At 43.9% G+C, this 14,198-nt stretch overlaps 1 protein-coding gene across 1 annotated transcript in view; it reads left to right on the forward strand.

The window, feature by feature from the left end:
* XPR1 (xenotropic and polytropic retrovirus receptor 1) overlaps positions 1–14,198 on the forward strand; it is a 167,080-nt gene that overhangs the window by 127,829 nt on the left and 25,053 nt on the right. The window contains exons 8-10 of the mRNA XM_067535217.1: positions 6,428–6,615; positions 6,857–7,036; positions 13,768–13,933. Coding sequence (XP_067391318.1) covers positions 6,428–6,615; positions 6,857–7,036; positions 13,768–13,933 — 534 coding nt within the window. The remainder of the gene's footprint in view (positions 1–6,427; positions 6,616–6,856; positions 7,037–13,767; positions 13,934–14,198) is intronic.

A 14,198-nucleotide genomic window follows, 5' to 3' on the forward strand; every position in this document is an offset into this window, starting at 1 on the left:
AATCACCGATGGCTGAGTCGCAGCACACACGATGGTCTCCGACAAAGGAGCGTGGACAATCTCGAGAGCCGGCACGGAGGAGCTTGCGGCATCGAACCCACTCTCCGGCACTGAGATCCATGAGGGAGCAATGCCATTCCCACACCCCAGCACCAAGGTACTCCCTCGCGACGGTCAGGCATCCAAGCCAGTCACCATCCGCAAGAGGCTCTCCCAGAAATGCCGGCACCACCACAGCCTCCTGGCACCGGGGCACTCTTATGCTTCCAGGCATGAGTCCCCGCAGTACCACTCTGGGCAGTCCCGTCACCAGTCCTCAAGGTCCCATTCCCTGACACCCTGTGCAAGCTGTCGAGCTGCTGACCGCGATACGTTTAAGGGATCGAGGCGTCAGTTACCATCTCCCAGGCGTTGGCAGGAATCGCCACGGGACAGTAGGAGAGAGTCGGCAAGAGCCCCGCCATGGTCCTCAGCTAGTGACTCTTACTCCTCGGAGGAGGACAGACCTGCTGCCTGCTCCAGTCACTGCCGTGACCCAAAAACTCAGGACCAAGGTCCAGGTCCTTCTCCATCGGGTTGGCCCCAGGGGCAATGCCCTGTGCAATGGCCGTATTGGAATCCATGGGGGTTTTCTGTGGTTCCAGGCGCACGTTCCTACCAGTCATCAGGAAAACGTGCAAATTTACCCATATCTGGATGACTGGCTGATCAAGGGCAGGTCCCAGTCTCAGGTCCAGTTCAGTCTCAACATGGTGCGAGCCACCTGTCATCGACTAGGCCTGATGGTGAACGAGCAAAAGTCCACACTAGTACCAGTGCAGAGAATAGACTTCATTGGGGCCATTCTCAACTCTACACAAGCCAGAACTTTGCTGCCGCAGCTTCGGTTCAAAGCCATGTTGGGCCTTATCAGGAGCCTTCGCACTTATCCCCTTACAATGGCCCGGACCTGTTTGCAGCTGCTCGGCCACATGGCAGCCTGCATGTACGTGGTACACCGCGTTCATCTAAGGCTCAGACCGCTCCAGTCATGGCTGGCCTTGGTGTACGTCCTGAGAAGACACTCCCTGGACAGGGTGGTCACTGTGCCCCCACAGTTCCCTAGATTGGTGGTTAGACCCCTGGGCAGTCATGCAGGGGATTCCCTTCGAAGAACTGGTTCCCTCAGTCCCCCTGATATATCGGATGCTTCGGACCTGGGGTGGAGGGCTCATATCAGCTCCAATCACAGTACTCAAGGGTCCTGGTTGGAGAAGGACCAGGGGTTGCACATAAACATCAGGGAGCCCAGGGCGGTATGGCTGGCATGAGGGGTGTTCCTTCCCCTTCTGAATGGCAAGGTGGTTCAGGTTTTGATGGATAACACGGCTACGATGTATTACATCAACAAGCAGGGCGGGGCCACTCCTCAGCCGGGTGTCAGGAGGCAGTGTGCCTGTGGGACTTTGCAATATGACACAATATACACCTGGTGGCTTCCCACCTTCCCGGTATCAAGAATGCTACAGTAGACCGCCTCAGCAGGTCCTTTTTACCCCGCCACGAATGGTCACTTCACCCAAAGGTGGTCGACATGCTCTTCCAGCGGTGGGGGTTTCCCCAAGTGGACCTCTTAGCTTCCAGACTGAACTGGAAGTGCCGGCAGTTTTGCTCCATTTATGGGCTGGGCAAAGGGGCGCTGTCCGATGCCTTCCTTCTTCCATGGTTGGGGGCCCTTATATACACCTTTCCACCCATACCGCTAATTCACAAGGTCCTGCTAAAGATAAAGAGGGACAAGGTGGATATTCTGATAGCGCCCACCTGGCTGCAGCAGCATTGGTTCATGCAGACCTGGAGTCTCTGCACCTGACAGAGTGGAGGCTGAGTAGTTAAACCTGAAGGAACAAGCCTGTTCCTCTCAGGTGCAACAGGTTCTAATGGGTAGCAAGAAACCCTCCACTAGAACATCGTACCTAGCCAAGTGGAAGTGGTTTACCTGCTGGGTGACATCCAGGGGGGTCTTGGCCCAGCAGGCGTCAATCCAAACTGCTTTGGACTACCTGTTACACCTTATGCTGCAAGGTCTAGCTATCGCCTCACTGAGGGTGCATCTGGCGGCTATTTCCACCTTTCACCCCCCAGTTCATGGGAAGCTGGTTTTTTCACATGACATGGCAGTCAGGTTTCTGAGGGGTATAGAGAGGCTCTACCTTCAGGTTAGGGATCCATTACCTTCCTGGGACCTGCATCTGGTTCTCTTCAGGCTAATGGGGGCCCTGTTTGAACCTTTGGCAATCTGTCCTTTGTTGTTGCTGTCCTGGAAGGTGGCCTTCCTGATCACAATCATCTAGGCTAAGAGGATATCTGAGATTAGGGCATTTACCTCAGAGCCCCCTTATACAGTTTTTTATAAGGATATGGTCCAATTGTGGCCTCACCTGGCTTTTTTGCCCAAGGTAGTGTCCCAATTTCATTTTAATCACAATATTTTCCTGCCTGTTTTCTTTCCGGAGCCCCATGCTTTGGCGGAGGAGCGACGTTGGCATATGCTCAATATACGAAGGGCCATAGCGTTTTACAGACACGTTTTACAGACCATTTTATACAACGGACAAAGTCGTTCCGTAAGTCCACACAGCTCTTCGTGGCAGTGGCCGAAAGAATGATAGGCTCACCTGTTTCAGCACAGCAGATCTCCTCATGGGTAATCTCCTGTATTAGGTTCTGCTACGAGCAGGCAAAAGTCCCACTTCCAGGGGTGCTCATAGCCCATTCCAACAGATCACAGGCTTTGTCAGTGGCGTTTCTGGTACAGGTGCCCATTCAGGACATATGCAAAGCTGCTACCTGGTCCTCAGTGCACACTTTCACCTCCCATTACGCCATCGTCCAACAGGCACAAGACGACGCCAGCTTTGGAAAGGCAGTGCTGTGAACGGCTCACCAATGAACTCCAAACCCACCTCCAAGGCATTGCTTGTAAGTCACCTAGAAGGAATCGACATGAGCAATCACTCAAAGAAGAAAAGACGGTTACTTACCATGTAACTGTTGTTCTTTGAGATGTTGCTCATGTCCATTCCATGACCCACCCCCCATCCCTGCTGTTGAAGTTGACAGCAAGAAGGAACTGAGGGTGCATAGGGTCAGAAGTGCCTCATATACCGTGGCATATGCACGGAGCTTCAGGGGGCGCCAGAACCCACCCTACGGGTACTGGTAAGGGAAAAAAATTTCCAGTAACTGTGTACGGAGGCGCGCACACACCTAAAATGGAATGGACATGAGCAACATATCTCAAAACAGTTACAAGGTAAGTAACTGTCTTTTACAGCTTTGCGTACCGTTAAAGCCAGCTGTGTGTTTGTATTTATCTTGCAATGTGAAATTGGTGCATTTTCAATGTTCAGAATGAAAAAACATCATAATGGTAGTAATGAATTCATGAGCATAATCTCATCTTCAAACATATGCACCAAAACTGATATGAATTTTGTGCTTCCATCAGGAGACATGACCAGAAGCCTACATGTTTCTACTAATATTGGGAAAATGAAAGTTGTACTGGTATCGGCAGCTATAAAGTTAATTAAAAAATAATTGCTCCTTTGCTAACCTTTACTAAAGTGTTTTGTGAGTCTGCCTGGTACAAATGACGTCCAGGCTATCCATTTGTAATTCTTAGGGAGGGCGTTAGGACTTGGAATATCTAATAACAAAACACACCAACCAAAATCTCATTTTAAAAAAAAACATCTGGAAAGCTGGGTTTTGGAGTAACCTGGAGTCCAGAGTGGTTGCAGTTACTTCAGGTGGAACCAGAGAGAGTCACTTTTAATAGGGTAGACTGTCCTTTGCTAGCTCCTATGGGGGCATAGCCCCCTTACACCTCACATCTTATCTGCTGCAGTATCTACGTTATATAGCTCCTGACGGTCTAGATGGTTTTGAAAGTATATTGAAATGGGGGTATGGTTTGTTACTTATTAACAAGTACGATTTTACACCATGCCTTGTGACTAGCAATTTTTCTCGCAATAGCAAGGGTCATCTTCACTTGTAAAAATATGGAAGTAGTAATTGAACAGACTATTGTACTGGGATACTATGAATATCCATGTTGTATTAACTTTTCAGTATTAACATTTCTCATAAGATGTTAGTGAATATGGAACTTGTTAATACAACAGTGAAGTGAAGCTGCTAATTTAATGTACATAGACAAGGTACATAGTACAAGGACAAAGCTAGAGCATTCAAATGATAGGGGGTTCTTGGGGAGGGGAAAAAGCTTGACTCTAATTACTTCAGTTTTGCAACATATTTGAACAGGATTTCTAAGACAAAGATCCATGATGGCATATTGTTAAATGCAATATGAGAACCTGAATAGAACAGAACAGAAGCAGGCTCTCTTGGGCGTGTCAGAACAGAGAAAACCTCTCGTGTTAAAAACACACTGAATGCCTCTTGTACCATGCTTTATCTTGCCTACTGTCAGTTGGTGAAGGTAACAGCTAAAATCCATGTACTTGTTGACTTTAGTAATTGGGCTGACCTGAAAAGTATTGGAGCTAGGTGAAGAGCAGGCAAGCCTTTCAAATCAGGCTTTGAGCATAAAAATCTGGATCAGGTAACAAGTAACCATGTGGTGGTGTCTTATCCTAGCCTTCATTTATGCACATGCTGATTTGCCATAAATGACTGTTTCTTCTCAAGACGTCAGGACTGCGGTAACAATAGAGTTCCATATCAAAGTTAGAGTGCATTAAGAGAGCAGCATAGGGAAGATTTTAAAAGTTATCTGCCCACGCTACTGTCTAGTTCAGGCCAGTCCTATTAGTGCCTCATTTTCATGAGTAGAATCACCCATAAAACTTGAAATAAAAATGGAAATGAAACTGGTTGAAAGTGTTTTGTAGTTGCCCCTCGAATAAATTGATCTTGATTGTGGTCAAACTTTTCATTTTCCCTTTTCCAGTACAGGCAGAGTATGACTCCTAGGCCAACTCAAACTATATAGAAAATAATGCTGAAAACTGATGCACAATTATTTTAACTATTTTATACTGTGCTGTAACTTTTGCATGGCACATAAAAGATTTTTTTTCAATACTTAACGAATGGACCCCTCAAACTCTCTCCTACCTCTGGTCAGATTCTGTCTTTGTATCACACCAACCCAAGTTATGGTTCAATTAATGGGGCAAGATCCCCACTGGTACCTGCCTTTTACCAAGAATTTATAAATGGGATTTATTCTCATGATGCTTCTTTATCATCATTCTTCATAATGTTTGACTTTTGGGACTGCTTTGTCTAGAGTAAACAGGTTGGTATCCACCTTCTGTCCTTTTCAATGCATAATTGTTTCCTCCCTATATTTGCAAGCAACCCCCTTGATCTTGCATGCCTCTGGGTTCAAAATAAAGTTCAGATGTATATTTTCACTTTCCCATCGTAAGCTAACATAGCTGTCACCCTCTTCAGAACATCTGTCATTTTTGGTCGAAATCCTTTCGAATGCTAATTAGACTTCTGCTGACTGGGCTCTATGTTACCTGAAGCATGTTAGCATTATTGCTTTGGATATAAATTTAAAAGGACAGTACTTGAATAATTCCTCCTTATCCATAATTCTATTTTGGTAATTCCAAGCAATATAAACTATGAATGCTGGACAAATGAATGAAAATGATTAGAGACAGTTTCATATGGAGAGATTTCAAAGATTGGAGCTGTTTAGTTTAGAAAGGAGTTGATTAAGAAAGCGTGTGGTGGAGGAAAAATTAATCAATACAGAGAAGTTGAATTGCGTGCCTTTCTATGAAAAAAAAATAAAATAAAAAGAGCTAGGGGTAAGGGGCTGGAGAGAGAAGGGAATGTTCAATGAAACTGAAATGGATGAAAAAAAACCCAATTTAACTCACCCTTCAGTAACAAACCTTGCTTTGGGCAACCAGGAGAGTAAAACTTTACAAGGCTGAATAAAAATAAAGCTTCTAGTTTAAAGAGCTGATTGCCATTTGAGATGCAGTAAAAACTTATGGGTTTCCAAAAGCTCATGGGACCGAACAAAGGGAGCAATATACATTTCACCAATGCTATCTTTTACATAGGAGTGTATTCTTTAAGTGGAGTTGGTGGTAATGCCACTGCATATAGCCTAGGATACATACCTCACTACAGTGTGTTGAATTTAGTGAATAGACCGATTTAGCCCTAGTTTAAATAGTGTGTATTTTAGGGCATAGTCTTGTCTCCCCACTTTGTTCTAACAGTTAGATATAGAGACTCTGTAATAAGAGTACAACCCCTCTCTTGTAGGGTACTGTGTATTATCAAGCTATCTACCTTAGGATCAGCATAAAGAAGCAGAGAATTGTTTTGGCCTGCAATATGGTATGTATTATCATTAAGCATTTACTTTCTCTCTGTGTGTCAGGTGCGGTTTTTATAGATAAACCAAATGTGTGGCCACTGGTGAGAATCTATCGAGGTGGCTTTCTCCTGATAGAATTCCTCTTCCTCCTGGGCATCAATACATATGGCTGGAGGCAGGCTGGAGTGAATCATGTCCTCATCTTTGAACTCAATCCCCGCAGCAATTTGTCCCATCAGCATCTCTTTGAGGTAAGCAGAAGAAGCCACAAGAGCCCTGTGTATTTCAAGCATCAGCAGAATAAATAGTCTTATTTCCTTGGAATAAATTGTAACATAACCATTAAGTCAAGAAAAGGAGGTTACTGATGTCTTACTGATTTGATTTTAGTGATGAAAGCAGCTGTTCCTTGGGTTCTGTAATAAGGCAGTTCTGAATTCCAGAATAAGCCATCAGGTGTTAACTGTGTTTCTCTCCCCCATCTTTTGCTAGATTGCTGGATTCCTTGGGATGTTGTGGTGCCTGAGCCTGCTGGCATGTATATATGGAGAAGTCACATATGTCCCTATGCAGGTGAACCCACTCATCTTGTATGGATTCATGTTGCTTTTCCTCATCAATCCCACCAAAACCTTCTACTACAAGTCCCGGTTTTGGCTGCTCAAACTGTTGGTAAGTCCGGAACTTGAAAGAAACTCAAGAGAAACTGATGTGGATAGCTGAACTCAAGTAGTTGACGTGTATGCAAAAAAATCACTAGTTTTCAGATTCGGGAGTGTATGCAACACAATTTTATCCATGCTTTTATTAAATAGTACTCAAGCAGATCCATGCATAAAGGATTAGATGTGTGTATTCACTGAGCGTATGGTTACAGAAGTTATTTTGTCAGTCTTTGTACTATTTCTGTTACACTCTTCATACCAAGGGTATGTACACACAAATGTTCACACATACAAAAATAAGCATATGTGTGTGTACATATGCACACACAAATGCACCATATATCTTTCTTCATGTCCCAGCCATGCTTGCTTTATCTCTTCCCTAGCAAAGCAGTTTGGATAAGATTGCAAAGAGCTACAAAGCAAAGGTGACAGAATGCTGTTTTCCCAAACTGGAAATGTGCCAATGCTCAAATAGAGTATTCATGGGTAGCAGACTATAGCTGAGGTTATTTTCCTTTTATAATAACTAATTGCCACTATTTATCCAATAATTCTTTTTTATGCTTGTTCTGAATCAGAAAAATTAATATTTTAGGCGAGGCTATTTTTTCCCTCGTAACAAAAAATCAGAAAAAATGAATGGAAAGATGTATGCTAATGCAAAACACCAAAGTAGTAGTTTTCAGACATCTTGACCCAAGGATCTCTTACCAGTTTTTCCCATAATGCATACTCTTGTCACCACACACCCTTTAACTTACATTACATTTAATCAGATTGATTCCTTTATCTTTTCACTCTCGCTGTTACTACTGTGAAGGCTTAGGTTCTGTCGGGGCTTCTTAGACAATGGGATGTTTTCTGGCTAAATAATTTTTTACTCAGTTTGCACTGTAAAAATACTGAGCGATTTGCAGAAGGGAGGATTAAGCCCTTGTAGGAGGGTCCTGGACTATCTTCCTCTATGGAATTACTTGGCTAACACTTGCTAAATGTTTTTAATTGGTGCAATCTGGAACAATTCAAAGGTAAGATACAAAATTGGTCTTCGGCATAAACATGCATATACATATATACATTAAGTGTACACACAGATATTGTCTGTATGCATCTTTGTAATCTTTAAGTGTTCAACTTTCTAATAGTTTTAACATGCTGAGTCTGCTCCTTTTGGTGCTTCCTTCTTTTCCTTTTCCCTTCCATCATTCAACAAATCATCATCTCTCCTACTCACAGGTCCTTTTTCAGATGCAATCCTTTTTCCTCCCCTGCTCTTTCTTCAGTCTCTAGCCTGGCCACCCCTATTACTTGCCCCTTGTCCTGAGGGAAGCTAGGCTAGTACCCAGCCCCTCACCCACCCTTGTCCCCATTGGAAACAAATGAGCAGGGAGATATTGGGGTCCATCCTGGTTCAGTTTCTGCCTTCTAGTGAGAAGACATCTGTCCCACCTCCAGATACTCTGCAATGTAAATTACTTCCATTTAACTCTGACAGGAAGGCAGGGTTTTCCAGACCAATATTAATTCTTAAGGGGAATAAAACACTTTTATGGAAAAAAGGAACTATAATCAGTTATATTTTTCTGTGGAGTGATGATATGGACACAATCTCACAATTATAGCATTATTGTGGCACCACTAGCACAGGCACAGCAAAACATATTGGCATGATAGTGCTAGGAAGGAAGCACTCGAAGTCTTCACAATGACAGCAGCTTGGAAATTCTGTATTTGCTGCTGATTATTCATCAAAGTCAAAGGACCCCACACAGTTGTATCCATAAGGTAGTAAATGAGACTTTTTTTCTTCCTGTCATTCCCCATCGCTAAAATAACAAGCTGTGATTCATGCATGGCAGGTTACCTGCACAGTTTATTAGCAGACAGATTGCACGTTGTGCTTGACATTAAGCATTGCAACTGCTGTGTGTATATTAATGAGCAAAGACTAGTTGATGGAGTACATTGGGAATGATGGTGACAGGCAGAAGTAACACAATAATGAAATGACTTGAACTAGCAAAACCATTAAAACATAAAAAAGCAACTTCTGTAATCGTTACTGCAATAACCAGAGTTCACAGGTGCAATCTAGTTAATAGTTTTCTTTGTGTGAAACTTCTGAAATTGACATATCTCTTGATTCAGAAAAGCTTGCCCTTGTGAGTAATTCAAATCTGAAGGCCTGTTTCTTGGGAGCGTTGGAGAGAAGCCACGTAAACAGAACATTTCTCATACTATGGATGTAAAAATTAGTTTAAATAAAAATCCGTTTAAACGTTCTAAAAATAGAACGCTTAAAGGATTAAAAAAATGGAACGTTTAAAGGATTAAAGCCATGCTGGGCTTGGCTCCTCACTGCCACTTGAGAGCTACCTAGCAGCATCTTCCCTCCCGCCCCCCACTGTTGGGCTTTGCGCCTCCCCAGGAGCAAGAGCTGCCAGCTGCTGTCGCTTTCGAGGAGCTGAGCCCAGCTGAGGCTCACCTCCCTCCCATTCACCCCCGCTCATGGGGAGAGAAGGCCAGCTGCGGCTCGCCCCTCCCCTGTGTGCTTGGCTCTGTGCCTCTCCCTGCTGGCGGAGAAGATTGTGGGGAGCTGAGCCCAGCTGTGGCTAGCGCCCCCCACCACAGTGGGCCCTGCGCCTCCCCACCACTCACGGGGAGCTGAGCCCAGCTGCAGCTTACTCCACCCCCACCCGTGTGCCTCCCCTTGCTCAGGGGGAGCCGAGCCCAGCTGCAGCTACCCCATGCTGGGCTCTGCGCTTCCCCGCCAGCAAGAGCTGCCAAGCTGCTGTCACTGGTGGGGAGCCAGCCCAGCTGCTGCTCCCTTCCTCCCCTCTCCCCCCCAGTTTAAAGGGTAATCAGCTGTTTAAAACATTTAAACAGCTGATTACCGTTTAAACGGTTAACCTTTTACATCCCTATCTCATACACAAATCTCACGGCACACTCACTACTCTGTGCCCATTTTGACGCTAACAATAGACATTTTGTCTCCATACTTTATCTTGGGTATAAATTCAAAACTATGTTTCATTAGCTTCATCCAGTCTATTCTGTGCATTTGGACTACTCTCTGGGTTGGTATACACAGCTTTTTTACTATTTTCACTATATCAGTTTAGAAACAGATTGTTTTGTGGTATAACCCCCTAGTGTGAACAGTGACATGGGTATATAGGCACTTATATCAGAATACCTTATTTCTTTATTTTTATCTAAATTTATAGAAATTCGCTATATGTTATAAGCATCTTTATATGGGTATAACTGTGTCCATGCTAGCAGTTGCAGTGATTTAATCATCTCTATTTCTAAACTGATATAGTGAAAGAACAAAAACTTGGTGTAGAATAGCACGTTGGCTGTGAACATAGTAAGGCATAGTGAACTGGTCCCTGCAGGCTTGAGGTGTCTCGGCGGGAGAGCTCAACAAAATGCAAGATGACCTTAATGGTGCAAAATGATACAGTATATTTAACTGTAGTATGTGAGGCCAAAAAGCAGACAGCCCACATAAAGGATAGCTTTTTGGGTTTTCAGATGTTAATTATATATAAGTTGCTGCCTGGATGTGTTCTAATGCTAACCACAGTTGCCCACAGCTACCTGGAATATAAAGGGGCTGTGAATGTTCACTGAGCAATTGTCCACACAGATTCCTTTCTTGGTGCATGTGTGCCGCATGTGCTCTTCAGTTTTGTTTCCAAAGCCTTACTCTACCCCATGGGAAGCAAAGTTTCACACACTTGATGTAGTGAGGGTATTGGCATTGTATTTAGATAGAACAAAATCATTTAGGAGCACCCTTGACAATTTGTGACTTTTGCTGATGGAGTCAAGGGGCTATCTGTGTACACCCAGATACTAGCAAAGTGAGTCTCTGACTCCATAGGAACTAGCCAGCAGAGATCTGCAGCTTATAGTGAGATACATAGAGCAGCAATACGGAGTTTGATCCACCCATTTACCACTCACTATTCACTAGCACAGGCCTCCAGATCAGATGCCAATTTTGGTAAGGCTACCCTGCAGTCACTAATCAAGTAGACTCCTCGTCGCCACCTCTATGCAAACAGACAGCTGCTTGATAGTCACCAAGAGTGAAATCAGTGTGGGCAATCGCCTGAAGAAAGACCAGTCAATTAAGGTAACTGCTGTTCTCTGAGATGAGTTGTTCCCTTAGATTCCACGACCTGCTTTCGTTTCCTGCTAATGTGAAGTCCTATTCCTATGGGATTCTGTATTGGCGAAGGAACCGGGGGGGAGGGTGGGCCGGTGATCCTACTCCACTCTTTATGCCCTTCCATAGAGGATGCAAGGGCAATTATGGTGCAAGTGCAGCCCCAACGGAAGTTGCTAGCCAAAAAGAATGCACACTCATATGCACCAAAGGTAGAATGCATAGCAACACATCTGAAAGAACCACAGATACTGAAGGGTAAGCAAGCCCAGGGAGCACCTGGTTTTGCAATGTAAAAATCTAGCAGGACATTGCTTCAGCATTTATTATAACTACAGTTGTCAGCTCCAGATTGCCCATACTCACCCAGATTGGCAGTCTCAAAGGTGACCAAATTTTTGAAACTAAAATTTGGGTCTCATTCTTAATATTTTAATCAAGAAAATATTTCTTAGTGTTGTCAGACAGGTTTTGATGGCTTTGCGGTCTTGTTTTGGTATACGGGGCAGCGTTTTGGTAGCTGAGAAAGTGAATTTGGGTGGGGATATTTGTCACTTGTAACTACTCTGCAAACTCTGACCTTTCCCTATACTTCTGGCACCTTCTCTCCCAAACTTGTTTGTGTTCCTTGGGCTCAGCTGCTTATTTATTAGGCTCCAGTGTACTCCCTGCCCACCTCCCCATTGAACTGCGCAGGCATTGATACACAGGGAAGTCTGAGCTAGTGCCCATTCCAGTCTTTCCTGGAATGAGCAGTATTCCAGACAGAATTGCATACCACGATGTGCACAGCTCAGTGGAATAGCAAGCAGGAGACACTTGGGGCGGCGGGGGCTGCAAACAGCACAGAAGCAGTTGAGAGCCTTGGTGGTTGACAGCTGGGATTAGGAGGATGGCCAAAGGGCAGATTGTATTGAAAGTGATGGTTTGATTCCCAGTCTAAGTAATCAGAATCCTAGTGCCTCCTAATAATTTAAAACATATGCCTGGTTACTGTGTCTACTGTGAACTTCAGGTGGAATATTCTAGTCCATTGTTTTATCTATTTTAGCTTTTTATACTGATATCTGTCCACACAGTATCTGAGCACCTTCCATGTAAAAGCAATAGCCAAGTTTCTAGTGAACTTCATAGTCTCTCTCTCTCTCTCTCCTTCCTTTTTGGGGTAAAAACATTACTTGACATAAAGGTTTTGGTTTTGATTGTTTAGATGTTACTCCTTTTTTAGGTTGACTTGTTTTAGAAGTGTTTTGGTTGGGATTAGTTGTGTAGGTGGTGGTGTCAGGGTTGAGTGTCATTTTTATGGGGGAAAGGCCTTTGAAGAGAGACGTTTTGCAGTGTTTCTTAATTATTGTCAGACTTTGGATTCCCTTGGTCTCCTCTGGAAGCTTGTTCCATAGTTGAACCCCTCATCAGAGGACACTTTGTTCCTAACTCTCAAGAGCTTCATCTTGGGCTTTGTGATATGCATTGTCCTAGAGGTACACAGCTCTCTCTGGCTCACACACTGAAATGTAGCCTTTAATCTAGCTGTGACTTGATCCATTAATTGCTCTGAAGGCTAGGACCAAAGCCTTAAGAAGCTGGCATCAGAAGCTGACTGGGAGAGACTTGAGCGCAGCACTAATGTTTTGTGATCTTTTAACTATTTTCTTCCGACCTCTACCCTATGTATTAGTAGTAGAAACCTTATACTCCTCTACAGATCAGTTTTACCCAGTGTTTCCTTAATAGAAAGCTTCATAAATATCTGAGCTGCAGGACGATGCTGATGTTATCTTTTCATTACTATAACTAATGAACCAGAATCAGTTGTAATCAAAGGTAATGGAGCATAGAACACTGCCTGGTTTGAAAAGAGTGTTACTGCTGTCAAGCCTTGGAGGGAAAGAGGATGGGATGGAGAGTGAATCCGTTTAATATCTGACAGTTAAGATTTCATCTGCTTTTTTAACTTAACCCTTTAAACTGTTGAGGGATTTGGGGGGCCTACATTAAGGTTGAACATTGCAGACACGTGCTCCTAGTGGTTAGTGTACAAATCTGAGTCAAGGTCAGATTAGAGGCCAAGATGCTGGTCCAGGGCCTAATGGGTGTCAGGTGTGGAATGGGGAAGAAGTATGCTAAGATGTGCAAGTGGTTATGGTGGAAATAATGGAGAAGGAGAGGTGAGAAGCTATAGTCAGTGTCGTAGAGTGGGAAAGATGTATTACATAGAACACTCAAGTGTGCGATTGTGAGTTTCTTTGGAGAATTGTGGCTCTCGCTTTGAAGAGATTAAAAAAAACTCAGGTCAGCCAGAGAGGAAAGGCTGTGAATAACTGAATGCAAGGGAACAAATGGATGTCTGAAAGAGGGAATGTTGTGCTCCGTTCTTGTGAGTGAGGGGGAAGTTGCGTTTCTACTGCCAGGAGGAGTGATAAGATGGTAGATCTTTGGGGAGCAGTGTGATATTTCATGTGAACTCAACACAGTCTCATCTCCTGCCACTGTACAGTCAGTCTATTTTATTAATATCTTTCATGCTAACACCATGCTGTTTTAATTCCTAGTTCCGGGTGTTCACAGCCCCCTTCCATAAGGTAGGCTTCGCAGATTTCTGGCTGGCCGATCAGCTCAACAGCTTGGCTGTGATACTTATGGACCTGGAATACATGATCTGTTTCTACAGCTTTGAGCTCCAGTGGGACAACAGTGCTGGACTGTTGGCAGATACAGGTATAGTAGGGAAGAAGGAGATGAGATGGTAACAAATATGTATGAATATTTTTCCAAATAGCCTGGGAACATTGATACAAACTGAAAATTCCAATAGGCATCTTTCTATCCTTTTGCAAAAATTCTCCCAATGATATAAGAAACTCATCCCATCATAATTGGTGTTCCTTCTAGTCACAAACCTGGAGATTTTATTCTCCCATCCGTTCTTGCCCTATTTACCTCTCCATTCATCTGGTCTAGCCTGCTTCCGTGATTGGTGTGA

This window comes from Emydura macquarii, unplaced genomic scaffold (assembly GCF_026122565.2).
Source record: "Emydura macquarii macquarii isolate MOO-44397 ecotype Brisbane River unplaced genomic scaffold, CSIRO-AGI_Emac_v2 contig_3477, whole genome shotgun sequence".
Taxonomy (NCBI): domain Eukaryota; kingdom Metazoa; phylum Chordata; order Testudines; family Chelidae; genus Emydura; species Emydura macquarii.